Here is a 20420-nt window from a genome sequence, read left to right on the forward strand (position 1 = left end):
TAATCTAGCTGACTGAAAACAAAAGTGTGAACTAATTTCTCAGCATCTTGCAATGTTATAAGAGGTCTAACTTTTGCAATATTTCTTAAGTGAAAAAATGCTGTCCTAGTAATCTGAATAATATGTGATTTAAAATTGAGGTCCAAGTGAATAATTACCCCTAAATTCTTTATCTCCATCTTGATTTTTAATCCTAATGGATCAAGTTTATTTCTAATACCCTCATTATATCCATTTTTGCCAATCACTAAAATTTCTGTTTTCTCCTTATTTAGTTTGAGAAAATTGCTACTCATCCACTCAGAAACACAAGTAAGACATTGAGTCAGTGAACCAAGAGAGTCGGGGTCATCAGGCGCTATTGATAAATACAGTTGTGTGTCATCAGCATAGCTTTGGTAGCTCATGTTATGCCCTTGAGATAATCTGATATAGTGGAAGCATGTAGATCAAAAAGAGCAGTGGACCATGGATAAATCCTTGTGGAACACTATATAGAATATCATGTGTCTTTGAAGTACAATTACCACAACTAACAAAGAATTTTCTACCTGACAGGTAGGACTCAAACCAATTTAAGACACTGCCAGAGAGGCCCACCAATTGACTATGGTGATTTATAAGAATATTGTAATCAATGATGTCAAATGCGGCATTCAGATCTAAGAGGATGAGAACAGATACACAGCCTCTGTCTGCATTTACCTGCAAGTCATTTACTACTTTAACAAGTGCATTTTCTGTACTGTGATTTGTTCTGAAACCCGACTGAATCTTATCAAGAATAGCATGTTTATTGAGGTGATCATTTAGCTGCATAATGACTGCCTTCTCTAGGATTTTACTTAAGAAAGGCAGGTTAGAAATAGGTATAAAATTTTCAAAAGCAGAAGAGTCGAGATTATTTTTCTTGAGCAGGGGTTTAGCTACAGCAGTCTTAAGACAGTCTGGGAAGACCCCTGTACTGTATCTAACGATGAGTTTACTATGTCAAGAACACTCTCAGTTAGCACGCCAGATACTTCTTTGAAAAAACTTGTTGGTATTGGGTCAAGGACGCAGGTGGATGGTCTCAGATGAAAAATTATTTTATATAAATCAGGTAAATCTATCCTGGTCATAGAAATTAATTTGTGTAAAATGGAGTACCAGGGTTTAAGAGGATCAGTATTGGGGAGATGTACTATATTATTTCTAATATTAATTTTGTGATAAAAAAACATAGCAAAAGCCTCACAAGTTTAACTGGACGTTTTTGGAGGCATTCCATTGAGCGACCTGGGACCTTGTAGAGAATAAAACTCTGGGATTACTAGCATTGTTATTTATATGTATAGTCACTATGAATTAGAAAAGTGTTTTTGAAAATAGGTATTTATGTTTTAAGATCTAGAGCACTCTCTTTTCCAAAAGAACATACAAATCATGGGTTGCAGTTGTTTTACAACTTGGGTTTTCATTATGAAAATTGTGGCAGGGCCATACCAGAAATTTTATTTATGTGTTCAGACTTTTTAATATTAACATTAACTTACTGCATAATATCTGTTCCTCTTTTTTAAATGAATAGTGTGACTTGCAGATCATTGTGATACACTCTGACAGCATCCTCATCTGACAAAATGCAGATTATAAAACGTCAAATAAATTGATGGCCTCTCAACCACCTGCTCAGCAAAATGTTTTGGCTATAAACTACTTAAATTGAAAGAGAAATACCTCAAGTTTAGAATCAGAACAGCACTGAGCTTAAAAGGGACAAGCCACAATATGATGGAAAGAATATACAGAGTACATCCATTGCACAGCTTGAAAATAAGACTCTGGGGTTGACGACTAACCATCATGCAGCCAAATGTTTGGTGGACAGCACGAAGCCGGCAAACAATTGAAAAAAACAATGTTCTATATACCTGTTTGTTTTTCACTGGGACTCTATGCTCCTTTAAAACAAGGGCATCATGCTGCTTGGGAGTTCCACAAAGTAGAGGTAGCATGCATAAGGCATCCTTGGTGGCTTTTTCAAATTTAGTGCCATCAGGCAGTCCTCCCCAGTAGTGGGTGGAAAGAATTGGCCTTTTAGCCCAATTTCTGATCAGTGTTGTGTGTATGCTTAGCATATTCTTGGTACTGATTTACTATTGTCTTCTTTCATTTTAAATTATTGGAGCTGCCTGTAAGGGAGGCAATTGGCACTGGACTTTTCAATACCCTTTTTTCTGGATTACATTGCATAGCCTTCACTAGAAAACACATGATAAAAAAACAGCCCTCTTTGTTAATGTCAAGAACAAGGGGCTGTAACCTTCAAGCATCATCAGTAAACTGGAAGGTTCTGTGTGCAGACACACACACACAAGGGTAAACCTAAGAACATTGCAGCTAGCCTAGTGAGCTGAAAAACAAGCTGGCAGCATTTGGTATAAAGACAATTTTGCATTTTACAAAAGCAGTACGGCGGCACGGTGGCACAATGGTAGCACTGCTGCCTCGCAGTAAGGAGACCTGGGTTCGCTTCCCGGGTCCTCCCTGCGCGGAGTTTGCATGTTCTCCCTGTATCCGTGTGGGTTTCCTCCCACACTCCAAAGACATGCAAGTTAGGTGCATTGGCAATCCTAAATTGTCCCTAGTGTGTGCTTGGTGTGTGTATGTGTGTGTGCCCCGCGGTAGGCTGGCGCCCTGCCCGGGATTTTTTCCTGCCTTGCGCCCTGTGCTGGCTGGGATTGGCTCCAGCAGATCCCCGTGACTCTGTGGGTTGGACAATGACTGAATGACTGACAAAAGCAGTATTTTTCTAGGTGAGAAATGACATTGAGTTTATGATGGAAAATTAGAAAAAAAATGCTTAAGAAGACAATATTCAGATTTGTAAAAAAAAAATACATTATCGAGGGAAGCTGTGCCCCACCTTCTCTTAATGTACAAAAACTTCTGCTGACAAGATAAGTCAGGGTAACAAAGTAGTCTGTCAAAAGTGACAGAATTATCAACCTTGGTCCGCACTACTACAAAACATTTATAATTTTTGTATCACTATAATGTTATTTTTTTATTAAGGATTGCAATTTAAAATTAAGCATTTTACTGCATTTTATGAAAAAGCTTGTTTATATGTTGACCTTGACACGCTGGAGGGACTATGTCTCTCGACTGGCCTGGGAACGCCTTGGGATTCTCCCGGAAGAGCTAGAAGAAGTGGCCGGGGAGAGGGAAGTCTGGGCATCTCTGCTCAAGCTGCTGCCCCCGCGACCTGACCTCGGATAAGCGGGAGACAATGGATGGATGGATGGATGGATATGTTGACCTTTATAGCATATAAATCATACAGTATACAGTACTTAATTCCAAATCTTAACTTTTTGCACACTAACAGTACTTTTTAATCTTTGGTTTTCATTTTCTTTTTAATTAGTAATTCTTTTAGTTAATGCAGACAAAAGACTCAAACGACCCAGAGGTCATATAATCTGAAGGTGACATACTGTATACAGTACATATCGTTTTCGTGATGACTTAAAAACGATATAGTTGTTTTAAAATTAATACAAATGACATACAAATCTTCATTTATAATAACAATTACTTATATACCTTTATCAATCAAATCTCACGTTTTCTCATTTTACTCGAAGTAAAGCTTGAGGTGATGGTTTCAGTGAGATCTTTTGTCAGGGTTAAGCCAAGGTTACACGTCGACATGCTTTTTAAATATGACACTTTACTCGCAACCTGTTCGGCTGGCTGCAGTGGTCGTGTACCTATAATACGAAGGGTACAATTTGTACAGTAATCTGTCGGTGCTCTGATTTTGTTGCCTTGGCAGCACATATTGATGTGACGTAAGATGCGCGCCTCCTAGTTATCTCCGCCCGGGAATGTGGCTGTAGCCAATTACGTAGCGTTCTGGCGGGCTCCCTCCCTTGTCTCGCGATCAGCCTGCCTTTAAAGCTTTCCTTCTCAATATAAATCGGCCATTTCAATTGAACCGGCGTAGAGCGAAAGGTGTTAGAGCCCGAACCGGAGTTTTGGTCAAAAATGAGTGACGCTGTTGTTTCATTCCTCAAGGATTTCTTAGCCGGTGGTGTCGCCGCTGCTATATCCAAGACTGCTGTAGCGCCAATCGAGAGGGTCAAGCTTCTGTTACAGGTAAGTATATAACATAACTTTATTTTTAACGAGTCGAGAAAGTTCACTGTTATGCCTTACTAAATGATACAATTGGCGCAGTTTTTATATTCTCCTTTTGACCATGCTGTTGCAGCAGGTGAAGAGAAATAATTTTTGCCCTAAATCAAACGTTTTCACATCTTTGTTTTCATGTCGATCATTTAAGTGAGGTGTGAAAGTGAACATTTAAACGTGTGACTAGTTAGAAAAGAGAACACTGAAAAGTGTCAAAGACTGTCATCTGCAAAATCTGAACTTTAAGGCGAGTCCAGGAAGACCGGCCGGTGCTGATGTCACTACCAGGTTCAATACGCCTGCGCGGAGCCAAGGTCGAAACAAGGGGAGGTCACGTGCCGGGAAGGGCAGGCTCCAGGAAGTGAGTCAAGTCTGGTTGTGATTCACAGGGTTCGGCTGGGACGTGAGGGAACTTGTATGTGACGTGGGACTACGTTCATTAGATTAGAAGGCGGCTGGCTCTTTATTCTTTCGTTTTGAAGGCAACAGTTGTATTTAAGTCCCTGCTTTCTGTATTTCTAAATTTTAAAATTGTATCAATACAAAAAATAGTTTTGATAAATTCCCTTTGTCTCGCAAAGATGAAAAACTGGTCTCTTCTCTTTTGTCGGTTACCTCCTTAAAGCACGTTTTATTTAGCCAAGACGGGAAACGTTCAGTTTTATTTCTAAAAACTTAATTCGCTAAAAGTAATAGCATACGTACAATAACATTTTTTTCTGTCCATACAGGTACAGCATGCAAGCAAACAGATTGCTGTCGATAAGCAGTACAAAGGTATCGTTGACTGTGTCATCCGTATCCCCAAAGAACAAGGCTTCCTGTCCTTCTGGCGTGGTAACCTGGCCAATGTCATCAGGTACTTCCCCACTCAAGCTCTAAACTTTGCTTTCAAAGACAAGTACAAGCAGGTCTTCCTTGGAGGTGTAGATAAGCACACCCAGTTCTGGAGATACTTTGCTGGTAACCTGGCATCAGGTGGTGCAGCAGGAGCGACCTCTCTCTGCTTTGTCTACCCTCTTGATTTCGCCCGAACCCGGTTGGCTGCAGATGTGGGGAAAGCTGGAGCATCGAGGGAGTTTAATGGGCTTGGAGACTGCTTGGTCAAGATCTTCAGGTCCGATGGGCTCAAGGGACTGTACCAAGGATTCAACGTCTCGGTCCAAGGCATCATTATCTACAGAGCCGCCTACTTCGGCATTTATGACACTGCTAAAGGTATGAGACATACTGCCTCTTCTTTTTATTTTTTTTTTTTTTTTTTTGTTTGTTTGTAGAGAAAATTACCCAGTATGTTCATATAATATACCATATAAAGTGAATGTTGACTGCTTTACAAGGAATACGATGAAAACTGGTAGGGTGTTAAATCTTCCACAGGTTAACCTTTTCAGTACAAATCTACCTTTGACCTTCTCATTTTTTTCCTTCCCTTTGCAGTAATACTTCCATCTAAGTAAACCCACACTGTCACACCTCATGAGTATGTTCTGCTTTTCCTTATAGGTATGCTGCCAGATCCCAAGAACACTCATATTGTTGTAAGCTGGATGATTGCTCAGACTGTCACGGCTGTTGCTGGCCTCACTTCATATCCATTTGATACTGTGCGGCGGCGCATGATGATGCAGTCGGGACGTAAAGGAGGTAAGTTGGTCTAAATGAATATTACTGTTTCACTGTTTCATCCAGGCTTTACCTGTAGAAAGAAAATAGTTGTTTTCGTCTTCAGTTCTTTAGCAAAATGATTTTTAATTTGAGGGCCTCCGCATGGAGCAGCATTTTAATGGTAATCATTTTGAAGTTGCTGCGGCTGAGTTTTGCTGGAAGTTTTCTTTGCTCTGATGGATGTAGTTTTAAGTTTCCAGCTGTCATGTTACTGGGCCTGTAACAATCAATATTAATTTTGTTCTCATACAAAGGTGTTTTTCTTCTTTTACATGAAGTAGACATTTCACTCCTGAAATGGGAGTTTGACCTCTTTCCTGGTCCTCCTTTTTTTTTTTTTTTTTTTTTTTTTTTTTGGGGGACTTTGCCCGTTCTTGGGATGATTTGCTCCTGTTTTGGAACGGTGTCCTCCCTCTCTTGAACACATGCTTCCAAGTTAACTGGCCATTTTGAATAGCACTGTATGAATACATTCACTGGTGTCATACCCATAGCTGGTTTGGCCTTTGTTCTTCGTACCTTTTAAGATAGGCAGCCATTTCATTCATATGTGGATCAGCTGTGCATTTCTTCAAGCCTGGGAGTGTACCACATAAAATTAACATTAATTTTTCCTTTTATATATATATTATGGTTACAGTGGGGAGATGTTTATCCCAGCAGCACAATGCACACTGGCCTATTTTAAAGAAACGTGTTCAGGATAAGGGAGCAAAACAAATAACTTTGAGAATATGCTAATTAGACAAACAACCTTAGTCCGAATGTGAAGCAACAGTACTAACAGCTGTGCCACCAGGCTACCTATGCAGTCTTTCTTAATAGCACTATATAAAATGTTTAAAATGGCTTTAAATTTTGCTAAATGCTAATTTTGTTCACTTCAGTATTTAACTCCTGAAATGCTAATATATTTATTTCTTTTTCCCCATTCCAGCGGATATCATGTACACTGGCACCATTGACTGTTGGAGGAAGATTGCTCGTGATGAGGGGGGCAAGGCATTCTTTAAGGGAGCATGGTCCAATGTACTCCGAGGCATGGGTGGTGCTTTTGTACTGGTCATATATGATGAGCTGAAGAAAGTAATTTAAATGTGTCAGTATTATAACATGATTTTTTTATGTAACATATCTTGTACATTTTTAAAGGACTGTCAAATTATTTATCTGGACCAACTAGCATTACTAGTTGAGCATAGGAGGAAACAATTATTCTTTGTCCTGTGTGTTTTTAAAAGGTTTTATTTTTGCACTGTCATTCCCATATTTAAAAAAAAAAAAAAAAAGAAGAAGAAAAAAAAAAAAAAAACTGAACCAAGCGCTCTACATTTCTATCAAGCCGGACTGTTTCTACCCATAACTTTAATAAAAGTTAAACAATGACATGAAACATTTTTTTGCAATTGCTCTTTGTTCTTCTGTACTATGGATTTATTGTTTGGGCGGGTGTGTGGATGCAAAATGAACTCAAAATTCTGGGTTAGTAGAAGTGGTGTTGTTTTTTTTTTTTTTAAATGTCTACATGAGCAACTCGTACATGATATCAATGTAAAACAAAAAATGCAGAATGCTTCCCTTTATTTCTACACGTGTCTGCTTTTTAAACCTCTTGCAATACAACTACTTTTAGGCTCCATTTCAGGTGCACACAAATATTGGGGTAAATCAAAATTTTAGAAAACTGAACAGTTGGTTATAAATCTGTACGTCAAATAACACAACAAGCCCGCAAACCATTGCCATCACTAGGCATTTGAGGCCAGCGCTCCCTCTGCTGTAGCCATTTTCAGTTGGCTTATTTCAGTGTTGCGTGTAACTTCAGTTTTGACCTCCGCAAGTGAAGCTGTTTCTTCATTGGATCTGCAAGATCATCGTTGCTAGTATTAAACAGCTTGAGCTCAATGGCAGCAAGTTTGAGGTCTTGACAGGCTCATTAAGGTACCATAGTAGTCTTAGTTTTTGGGCCATTGTCTTTATGCAAAATGAATTCCCAGCCAACATATTTGGAGGGATTCTTTTGTATTGATATTTCTATTGTTTTATACTTTAAGTCATTTTTCTGATGCAGTTATTGGTTACAGCATCCGTAAAGGTACGGTGGTTAGTGTAAAAGGTGATCAGACATTCTCAGCACAGACACAATGTTTTCACAGATGCATTGGATTGTCGATCCCCTTCTTCATCTTATCACCATCGCTTGTGGTTTATCAGCGTGTTTGTTCATTAGATAGATACTTTATTAATCCCAAGGGGAAATTCACATAAGGCTTTGTTCCCAAGCTCTGTTGGCTAATCTCTTATTATTTTTTTAATTTATTTTTTAATTCTAATGTATTCTTGTTGTTTGATAGGAGTTTTGTATTTTAAGATGTGCCTTCATAATTTTGCCTTCAGAGTACCCAGTAATTAGACTCGGCACTGTGAAGGCTGCTGATTTCCAGCATCCGTTTTTCTGGAGTGTTTTTGTCCCAGCTCTTTATTTTTTGAGGTGAATGTGACTTGCTTTTCTTGTTCAAACAGTTCATTGCAAGTTGCTGAAGTGTGCTGGCACCATATCAACTTGCTGTGTGGTGGCCCTGATTACATTTGTTTTCTTTCTGAATCCAGATTGCCTCCCGTTCATTCATGGACAGTTGTCTTCTGCTCATGTTAGTCTAGGCCTCCTTGAAAGGGAGAAGCAAAGACCAAATCCAAAACTCCAAAGTCACAGATTGTTACTGCTAAATTGTGCACACAAAATATCTCGGCGGTTAGAAACATCTGACAGCCAATTTATCTTCATGCTACAGTGACCTGAAACGGTGAAATGGATGACAACTGGTGTAAAACATGCAAGCAGCTGTTATGGTGACCGTCTGTATTTTTTCCTTTTGTCAATGTTTTCCACTTTAGATTTCAGTGCTTGAACATAAGTCGCAATTTGAATTTTTGCTTTAACCATCCAAAAAACCATGGACCGCATTTTGTATGTGTGTATATAATGGGCATGTGGGTATAATGGCCTTCTGTATAAGTACTTTTATACAGTATTGGAAAAACTCAATAATGCAGCGTTAAAATTGCTTTTTGTGTACATTTCTTCACCATATATCTATCTCCCTTTTTAATTTTCTTCATTGGAAATGTTTGACTGAATGTTTTCCAGTTGTCAAACAATCTAATACAAGATAAAGGGCACCTGTACCATTAACAAAGTTTAAAGTGAGATGTTATCCAACACCAGCTGGTGCCTTGTAAAAAAAAAAATAATGGTCCTCAAGTTAAATAAAAGGGTAATTAGCATTTACATCTTGATTACCTCCAGCCCTGCTCAATTTAAACCTCACAAGTTGGGGTGACCACCACATGGACAAGCACATAGTGGCACACTCGAAGGAAACTCATAAGGACATAAACAATGTAGATATTTAGCATTCTGGAAAGTCACTACTAAGGCTCAGGGATCCTAGCAAACCACAGTGAGAGCCATAATCTCTAAATGCAGAATACTTGGAACAGAATTACAGATTCCCAGGAGTGGTCATCCTTCCAGAATTATGGTACTCCTTATGGTCACAAAACAAATCATCCAGGAAGACAAAGTCCAAAAGACATGCCTGCTTTTCTTGCCTCATCAAACTGATGACTTCATGAAGAAAAGACACTGAGCAAAACATAGGCTTCACTGGAGAGTAGCAAGATGGAAGCCATGGCTAACCCAAAAGAATATAAAGGCTATTTCTCCTTTGTTAGGAAGCACCTGGGTGATCCCCAGAGCCTTTTGAGAGGACATTTTATGGACAAGAGAAACAGAAGTTAAATATTGTGTTATATTATGTTTTGTCACAAAGCAAATACTGCATTCCACGATACTTTGCTTAAAATGTGGACAACTCGCCATAACTGAAGCAACTGATGCCTAACTGGATAATGCAGCAATATGATGATCTAAAACACGAAAAGCAACTCGACGTTAGAATCCATAAAAAAGAAAAAAAATGTAAGTTATGAACTGGTTTAGTAAACGTACAGAACTAAACACAATAAAAATGCCGTGGCAGGAACAAAACAAACAGTTTCTGATGGAAAAAACTTACCAGTGTTTGTAAATTGAAGCAGTTCTGCAATGAAAAGTGGGATAAATTCCACCACCGTGACATGCTGAGTGAATCTTTATATGGCAAACGTCTGCAGCTGAATGTGGTGCAGTCTGTTATTAAATGTACAGAGGGCCATTACTTTTTCACAAAGTGATAGTTGATGTTACATAGCTTTGTTCATTTCAGCAGATTTCATAAGGCAGACAAGTTCACTTGTGCACCCTTTATCTAATATTACATTTTGGCTGAAGACATGAAAACATTCAGTGGAAAAATAAAAAGTGGAAATCGGAAAAGGGGTAAACATTTTTTTACAGCACTCTATAGCCATTATAATGCAGGCAAATACAATTTCCATAGCAAGCCAAATAAGGCTTTCTAGTGTTACTTACAATTTTAACAGATATTGTTATGATTTTGACATGGAAGATATCTAAGAACAACTGTGTGACCACAGTCAGGCTTTACTGAATTTGGTAGCAGATGTTGAAGACCACAGCACACTGGCTGGCAGAGAGAGTGCCGTTATGCAACGGGTGCCACCTCAGCACCACGCGAGTTCAAATGGAGGTGAACAGGGTGAAGTTTTTTTACAGCGGCTGGAGTGCCAATCCTGCCACCAACCCCTGAGATTTCCCTGCAAGTTGGAGGACCAGCTGGATGCAGCTTAACGTCACACTCTAACACATCTATTGAAAATCTGTTGGACTTTGGGATGTGCACATGCAGTAGTAAGCAATGTAGGTGCCAGAATTGGGGCACAACCGTGTGTCGTCCTGAGTGCAGCGTTTGTATGTGTTTAGGTTTTCGTTCTTTTTTTCTTTTTTTATTGATCGATTGGCATTTTTAGATTTTTTTTTCCATGAAGCATAAGTAACTATACACAAAGATTTGACCTAAGGATGTAGACAGCATCTGTAGTGATGTGCGGAATCTTTTAGGATTTTAATGGTTTTGTAGCTTACAGCTTCCAAAAGAAACAAACACAGAAGGTTGTTTTCATTTATCTAATCTGGATCTTCTCTGCAATTCATTAAGGGAAATGTTTTGTTTTTCATCTTCTCTCAGTTTTTGATAGGCTAGTCCTAAATCGACATTCATACCTGTTCTCTTCCAGTAAACCAGAGTCTTGCATTCGACTCCTCTATCTGTGAGGACGTCTAAAGCTTCTATTAATAGTACTTTTGAATATTATGTAATTTAAAAAAAAGTTTTAACCTTCATCGTGTCTGTTTTTTTTTATATACCCTCTTATTGTATTCGCCAGTGGAGAAGTCAGTAACATGTCTGTAGCTACAGAGCAAGGGTCCCCAACTCCAGTCCTGGAGGGCCGCAGTGGCAGCAGGTTTTCATTCTAACTCTTTTCTTAATTAGTGACCTGTTTTTGCTGCTAATTCACTTCTTGAAGCAGTAGACAAATTATGAGGGTAAATAAGAAAGCATAGGGAATTTGAAATGGATACAAGGCAACACATACGACACATTCACAATGGCTTATGGGTAGTTTGAACATGCACAGCACAGTGCTCTGCTGTTAGTCTAATTGAAGCCAAGGTCAAATGAACATGGATTTTTCAGTCGGCTAGATTACTATAACGCACTCCGCTCAGGAATACCCAAAAAAGACATCAATCGATTGCAACGAGTGCAGAATGCAGCTGCCAGAATCTTAACTAGGAAAAGAAAATCCGAGCACATTTCTCCAGTTTTGATGTCACTACACTGGTTACCCGTGTCATTTAGAATTAACTTTAAAATACTGCTTATGGTTTACAAAGCCTTAAATAATCTCGCTCCTTCCTATACTATGGAATGCCTCTCACCTTACACTTCAAATCGTAACCTTGTATCTTCAGATGAGTGTCTACTTATAATTCCAAGAGCTAAACTTAAAAGAAGTGGTGAGGTAGCCTTCTGCTGTTATGCGCCTAAAATCTGGAACAGCTTACTGATAGAAATTCGGCAGGCTAATACAGTGGAGCACTTTAAAACACTGCTGAAAACCCTTTACTTTAACATGGCTTTCTCATAACTTCATTTTAGTGTAACCCTGATATTCTGTATATGCATTTAATTATCATGTTTTTATCATGGCTCCAAACCCGTACTAACCCCTACTCTCTCTTCTGTTCTTTTTCTGGTTTTCTGTGGTGGCAATGTGCGCCATCACCACCTGATCAAAGCACCGTGATGTCCCTACATTGATGGATTAAAGGGCAGAAGACCACATGACCATCATCATCAAATTCTTCCATGTGAAGCCTGAATACCATGAGGACTGATTGAGATCATTTATGTTAGGTAGAATGCCCAGTGGGGGCTGGGTGGTCTCATGGCCTCGGAACCCCTGCAGATTTTCTTTTTTTCTCCAGCTCTCTGGAGTTTCTGTTTTGTTTTTTTCTGTCCTCCCTGGCCATAGGACCTTACTTTATTCTTCGTTAATTAGTATTGCCTAATTTTTATATGTTTTTTTTCTTTTTTTCTTTCTTTATCTTGTAAAGCACTTTCTTCTTCTTCTTCTTCTTCTTTTTCTTCTTCTTTCGATTGCTCCCGTTAGGGGTTGCCACAGCGGATCATCTTCTTCCATATCTTTCTGTCCTCTGCATCTTGCTCTGTTACACCCATCACCTGCATGTCCTCTCTCATCACACCCATAAACATTCGCTTAGACCTTCCTCTTTTCCTCTTCCCTGGAAGCTCTATCCTTATCATCCTTCTCCCAATATACCCAGCATCTCTCCTCTGCACATGTCCAAACCAACGCAATCTTGCCTCTCTGACTTTGTCTCCCAACTGTCCAACTTGAGCTGACCCTCTAATGTCCTCATTTCTTATCCTGTCCATCCTCGTCACACCCAGTGCAAATCTTAGCATCTTTAACTCTGCCACCTCCAGCTCTGTCTCCTGCTTTCTGGTCAGTGCCACCATCTCCAACCCATATAACATAGCTGGTCTCACTACTGTCCTGTAGACCTTCCCTTTCACTCTTGCTGATACCCGTCTGTCACAAATTACTCCTGACACTCTTCTCCACCCATTCCACCCTGCCTGCACTCTCTCTTTCACTTCTCTTCCACAATCCCCATTACTCTGTACTATTGATCCTAATTATTTAAACTCATCCACCTTCACCAACTCTACTCCCTGCATCCTCACCATTCCACTGACCTCCCTTTCATTTACACACATGTATTCTGTCTTGTTCCTACTGACCTTCATTCCTCTCCTCTCTAGAGCATATCTCCACCTCTCCAGGGTCTCCTCAACCTGCTCCCTACTATTGCTACAGATCACAATGTCATCAGCAAACATCATAGTCCACGGGGACTCCTGTCTAATCTCATCTGTCAACCTGTCCATCACCATTGCAAATAAGAAAGGGCTCAGAGCCGGTCCCTGATGTAATCCCTGTCACCCTTACTACATCTGCTGTAGTTTCCCAGCTGTCTGGTAACTCTTCACTGCCACCCAGTGCCTGTCTCACCACCTCCCTAAACTCAACCTTGCAGTCTTCCTTTTTCAACTTCTACCATTTGATCCTTGGCTCTGCCCTCACTCTCTTCCTCGTCTTGATCTCCAACGTCATCCTACAGACCACCATCCTATGCTGCTTAACTACACTTTCCCCTGCCACCACTTTGCAGTCTTCAATCTCCTTCAGATCAACTCTTCTGCATAGGGTGTAATCTACCTGTGTGCATCTTCCTCCACTCTTGTACGTAACCCTATGTTCCTTCCTCTTCTTAAAATACGTATTCACTACAGCCATGTCCATCCTTTTGGCAAAATCCATTATCCTCTGACCTTTTTCGTTCCTCTTCTTGACACCATACCTACCCACTGTTCCCTTCACCAACATGCCCATTGAAATCTGCTCCAATCACCACTTTCTGTCCCTTGAGTACACTGTTCATCACTTCATCCAACTCACTCCAAAAATCTTCTTTCTCACCCATTGCACGTCCAACTTGCGGTGCATATGCACTGACAACATTCATCATCACACCTCCAATTTCCAGCTTCATAATCATTACTCTGCCTGACACTCTTTTCACCTCCAAAACACTCTTGACATACTGTTCCTTCAGAATAACTCCTACCCCATCTCTCCTCCCATCCACACCATGATAGAACAATTTGAATCCACCTCCGATTCACCTGGCCTTCCTCCCCTTCCATTTAGTCTCTTGCACGCACAATATATCAACCTTCCTTCTCTCCATCATATCTGCTAACTCTCTCCCCTTACCAGTCATACTGCCAACATTCAAAGTTCCTACCCTCAATTCCACTCTCTTTACTTTCCTCCTCTCCTTCTTCCTCCGGACACGTCTCCCCCCTCTTTATCTCCTTCTTCTTCGGCCAACAGTAGCCCAATTTCCACCAGCACCCTGTTGGCTAACAGTACTGGTGGCGGTCATTGTTAACCCGGGGCTCGACTGATCCGGTATGGAAATTTGTATTGTTGTCCACATATTGATTTGGCAAAATTTTACACCGGATGCCCTTCCTGACGTAACCTTCCCCATCTATCCGGGCTTGGGACCGGCACAAAGAAACACACTGGTTTGTGCATCTCCTGTGGCAAACGTGATGTAGAAATAAATGTTGTTGTTGTTCTTCTTCTTCTGGAATCGACAGATCTTGGATTTCAATTGGGTCATTTTCTAGAAGGCATACTATTTGAAAATGAATTAAAAAAAGAAACAAAAGTAGCAAAGTATACTGTCTTTATTCCACAAAACATGAATGGCTAGATCTGGCAACATATTCCCACAACGAAAATGCTTAACTGTCAAATTTGCCCGAAGCAATGCGTACACTGTGGGTCTACCTTTAATTTATCCCTAAATTAAATTTTCATGACAAACTGTTCATATGCATCCTTGATTTGTGACTAAAAATGTAAGAAAATTGTGTAGCATAACAAGATTTCTCAAAGAAGTTGCTCCCAAAATGCACCTCTTGTAGAAAATAAAAGTAGCCTTTACTATTATAACAACCAAGGCAAATATACATGCAAAATGTCATGTAAATTGGTTGAGCCATTCTCAAGTGATGCTCACGACATACAGACAGACAAACATTTTTAATGTACATTTAAATTTGACGCCATCTATAAATACCTTCTCCACACTGGAACATTAAAAGTATACGTAATGAGTTAACATAAAGTTGGGATGAATATGCTTACATCCATTCATTTTCAAAATGGCTTCATTCAATTCAGAGCCATGGGTTAGAGCAGAGCCTAGTGTCTCATCAAAATGTTAACCACATTGGATCTTTCATTTCCTGTTCATCTGAATGGTATAATATCCACTTTATAACTGGACCTTGCATTTTGCTTTCATGTGCATCACCTTTTATCTTTGTTTGCTTTATAACTTTGCTGATTTGCTTTATGGGGATTTTCAAACATGGCCTTGTTGCCCTCCTTTGTCTTGTTGATGACTTTTGTTTCAGGTGACACGGTGGCGCAGTGGGCAGCGCTGCTGCCTCGCAGTTAGGAGATCTGGGGACCTGGGTTCGCTTCCCGGGTCCTCCCTGCGTGGAGTTTGCATGTTCTCCCCGTGTCTGCGTGGGTTTCCTCCGGGCGCTCCGGTTTCCTCCCACAGTCCAAAGACATGCAGGTTAGGTGGATTGGCGATTCTAAATTGGCCCTAGTGTGTGCTTGGTGTGTGGGTGTGTTTATGTGTATCCTGCGGTGGGTTGGCACCCTGCCCGGGATTGGTTCCTTCCTGGTGCCCTGTGTTGGCTGGGATTGGATCCAGCAGACCCCCACGACCCTGTGTTCGGATTCAACAGGTTGGAAAATGGATGGATGGATGGACTTTTGTTTCAGCCAGTTATTTTATTCAAGTGTCAGTTCTGGACTTTAATTTTCATCTTTACTTAATAAGGTGTCTCCGACAACCAAGTGTAATTAATTTTTATAAGACGATTGGAGAGCTGAGTGTCAGCAAAGGAACAGGAGGTTTTAGCCCTCAAAGTTTCTTTAAACTATTTATTTATTTGAAAATGTACTTTCTTTAGTTCTCTTATTTATTTTCTAGCATTGTATAAAATGACAGCTATCAATAAACAGGCACCAATGGACATGTGAATATGGCCAAAACAGGAGCTTCTACTTCATTAATTCAATTCGTCGTTTATTTTGCTAACATTTACTCCAATACAGGGTCACTGAGGAATTAATCCAATTCCCAGAAACATGAGGTGCAAGATAGGAACCAGCCCTTGACAGGATGCCAGTCCATTACAGTTCATATTCATTTATACTTTTGCAAATATTCTAGCAAGTACATCTTTGGAATGTGGGAGGAAAACCACTCAGACGTTGAGGCAAAATGGACAACCACCAGGTCAGAATATGAACTCCTGCAGCTGTGATTGCAGAAAATAGAGTCACTTTTATTTCCTACCATCAAATTAATTCCATTTCTACCATCATCAAGTGACTGCTGTCACTTATGCACATCACAGGATCTCCTCACATGCTTGATCAGGATATGTGATAACTCACCAGGGTGATAGTGGCTGCTGTCGCCAACATTCTTTTCTCCTTCTCTCCCCACAGCTCCGAAAAAACTGCTCAGTGAGGGCACCGAGTCCCACCTGTCCAGCTGCCCAGAAGGAGGTGCCTTTTGTGATCAGAGTAAACAACCCTTAATTCAGTGGCAAAGGACCATATACTTTTATTATTATTTGCCAAAAGGGCTGCTTGCACAAATGCCAAGAGGTGTGCTTTTTGTTGTACTTTATTCAATTAACTGGGATGACCCAGTGGGTGTCTGACCTTTCATCCTTTCCGTGACCTGTCGTTCCTGGAGACCTCTCTACAGAAATCTGATCAAAACCTTTAAAAAGCAAGCTCAGAAAAACAAAGCCAGTTTTGTGAATAAATATGTGGATCTTTGGTATCTTTTTCATAAATGCCATTTCTAGATGAACATCCATCCATCCATCCATTATCCAACCCGCTATATCCTAACTACAGGGTCACGGGGGTCTGCTGGAGCCAATTGATGAACATTCAATATAGAAACAATTCAATGAAACTTTGATCCACACATACTGTAGGTAGAAGCTGGCTCCTAATCTGTGACTTGTATGAAATGGAGTATTGCAGCAGCAAGGTGCACTGGAACTCCTTGGACTATAAATTGTATTTTTATAGATAACATAACTGAGAGGGTGGCACGGTGGCACAGTGGGTAGCGCTGCTGCCTCGCAGTAAGGAGACCTGGGTTCGCTTCCCGGGTCCTCTCTGCATGGAGTTTGCATGTTCTCCCTGTGTCTGCGTGGGTTTCTTCCTACAGTCCAAAGACATGCAGGTTTGGTGCATTGGTGATCCTAAATTGTCCCGTAGTGTGTGCTTGGTGTGTGTGTGTGTGCCCTGCGGTGGGTTGGCGCCCTGCCCGGGGTTTGTTTCCTGCCTTGCACCCTGTGTTGGCTGGGATTGGCTCTGTAGTTAGGATATAGTGGGTTGGATAATGGATGGATGGACATACTGTAACTGAGAGCAATTTTAAAAAGTCTGAAATTTGTCAGTTGTTGCATGATATACACAAGCGAAGCCACACACAGACACAGAGCAGGCAAATTAAAAATGGCAAAAAAATGCCTTTAAGGAAACCCACACTAACACAGTACAGTACAGTACTAGGATACACACCCAATGCAGACATCACCTGACCAAGAATGAACAAGGAGTAAAAGGCGTGTTGTAGAAGTTCAGCCTAAATGGACTGCTATTAAAACAAAGGAGGACCTAATGCTCTTAAAGGACTAATTGTTGTATTTATGGTCATCTTAAAATTTCAACTTGTCACAGACATTGGCTAATTAGGGTGTGTCTGTATTGTGCACCCATTCTTTCTGGTTACTGCTGCTTTGGAGTTGTTCTAGTAAGGTGTGTTACGTTACGTTACCGGAGGCCAAATAGCTCTTTTATGAAATCAGCAGAATGTGAGTAGCAGTGTGATGACAATACATGACTGTTTGCTCAAATTCTGCACTTTACTTAGGGGTGTGGAAGAGCAGATCATTCTTGCTATACAAAAGCTGAATAATACACATGTCAGGGAGGATTTCTTACAAGAATCTAACACACATCCAAATGTATTTTTTACTCTTGATACATATTTAATGTCCTTTCATTTACAGTTTTGAAAATAAGTGTTACCAGAACTTATTTCAAGAATAACACATCTTATTAAATAAATTGTTATTTAGTAATATAACATTATTAATCAATCAAATGATTCACTTATTCATTCATATTCCAAACCTACATACAGTGTTTCAATATGGGGTCAGGCACAAGGTGTAATCAAACTCAATACTAGATACTCATACCCACACTGCACCTGTGCTACTTCTGGCTGTCTCTAATGTGTATGTCATTGAGCTTGAGGATTGTAGCAGAATATCCAAAGGACTAAAGAGAGAAAGTGCAACTGTAAGGAGTGCAGTGAAAATGGAAATAAACCAAACCAAATGTGTTGCAGTCTATTCAAGCAACATCCAATGCAAAACAGCAACTTAGTTGGTAGCGGGCCGGTACGGGCAAATTCATACACAGGACAGGCGGCACTTGACCTAAACTGCATATGCTTGGGGCATGTGGGAAAAAAAACAAAATAAATAAATAAAAATTTACATGAACACTGAGAAAAATGTAATAGTTTTGGCAACTGCCAAGAAACACTACTAAAATGGTTTACGACAATTGCTTTTTAACATTTAAAGAATGTAATATGAGATCTGAGGGACTTTCATAATTAAATTAAAATGGCCTGTATATATTTACTCTTTGTGTAGATTTTAATAAATAATTAAAATATAAATCTAGATATTGTTATGCATATGGTTTGTTATTTTACTGATCATTTCAATCTTGGCGGAGTTGATAAGAAATGCGTCAAGTGATTCAGATGTGTACAATTCCATAATGGGAGCCTTGCAGAGGCAGTTTAACCTTTTTTATTTATTATCTTGACATTAAGAAAGCGGCTTTTGGTTGTAAATTAAAATAAGAACACGCTGTCTATATTCACACAGACATTATAGCTGTATATTGCAAAAAAAAGTAATTGATGCATGTTTATTAATTTCGATGGTACTTCACTTTTGTGGTATCTGACTGGACCTGGCCACATATGTTGCAGCAATTATAACCTTTAAAAAAATGACAAAACAGCTGTAATACAGTAGTAATATTGTTCATTTTTTAAATCATTACAAATTATACACCATACATTGTACTTATTAATAATAATGCGAATAGTATCAGACCTTCCACAACTTTTATTACTTAAGATATTGAGAGATATTTAAAGTAAATAATATAATAAAGAAATTCCATAAACTGATTTTTTTGTAAATAAAGATGTTAAAAATTCCCTAAGAATTTATAATACTAAGCAATAAATTGCAGTAAACAGCTCAGCCTCATCCTATATACATCTGTTTGTAGGCTAATGACCAAGCCACAAAGTTTCCTGATAGGATGTGCTACCATAATCCAGTGCTTGTGTTTCATGATAATTAAATCTTGTATCTTGACATGTATAGTGTGGCCGTGCAAGGCAGAACAACTGGATGTAAAAAATGTTGGGATGTCAACCGGGTAACCCCGTTTAGTATTCACTTGTGGCCTTAAACAAAAATGGAGCACAATGGAGCTACAACAAACCATAAACAGATCACTGCTGGGAATCAACAGTGATAAGGTCTGGTTTGGAGCTCTGGTCCAAAAAGTGGTCTCAAGCATCTGTCTTGAATGAGATGCCACCTTCTCCTCCAACTGGTAGGGGCAGACTCAATTGTCCACACTGGGCATTTTCTCCTGGATACAGTAACAGAAAGAGACGATACCATTTGAAACAGTGAACCCTTTTGTCCTGGGGTGAGACTACTTACCAAAGATGAGTCAGGAGGGTAATCCACAGACAAACAGGCATGACATTTTTTGTGCTGAAGCCAACAATACTTTAGTCAAATGCTTCATAGATACTGTACATTAAGGACTGGGGTAAAGTTAAAAACAGAAATATATGTGGGACAGATAAATGTAGGTTAGTTTTCTAATAACTTAGAAAAACACATAGAATTTGTACTATGTCTGTTAATTACAAATATGTTCTAAGATTTTTCAGTCAAGGAAGATGAAGTCTAGAGGAAAAGTAATTAAACTTGCTAAATGATTAGCACATGTAAGTAAAAATTTCACTGTACACATGACAATAATGACCCCGCAGGCTATAAACAAGCAAAAACCAAATCTCTGTTGACATTGCCAAACAGTTATGATGAAAATAAATTTATCTTTTTAATGTCACAATCCTGAAGTACTGTTGCTGCCTAAAAGCTTTTGCTGTGCAAGTTTAAATATTAATGAAGTTTAGATTTTGAACTAGCATTCCTTTAACTTCAGTGTTCATTTCGCTGAACAGTTCAGCAGCTCCCTGTCTGAGTAAGTTT

The 20420-nt window shown here is 39.6% G+C and overlaps 1 protein-coding gene across 1 annotated transcript; it reads left to right on the plus strand.

Annotated features, from left to right (window-relative positions):
• The first annotated feature begins 3956 nt into the window (after positions 1-3956).
• Positions 3957-7243, plus strand: slc25a5 (solute carrier family 25 member 5). Its single transcript, XM_028815849.2, has 4 exons — positions 3957-4146; positions 4914-5400; positions 5689-5829; positions 6788-7243. Exons 1-4 carry the CDS (start codon positions 4036-4038, stop codon positions 6943-6945), a joined length of 897 nt encoding a protein of 298 aa, XP_028671682.2. The 5' UTR covers positions 3957-4035; the 3' UTR covers positions 6946-7243.
• Positions 7244-20420: the final 13177 nt, after the last annotated feature.

Source organism: Erpetoichthys calabaricus, chromosome 12 (assembly GCF_900747795.2).
Source record: "Erpetoichthys calabaricus chromosome 12, fErpCal1.3, whole genome shotgun sequence".
Lineage (NCBI taxonomy): Eukaryota > Metazoa > Chordata > Cladistia > Polypteriformes > Polypteridae > Erpetoichthys > Erpetoichthys calabaricus.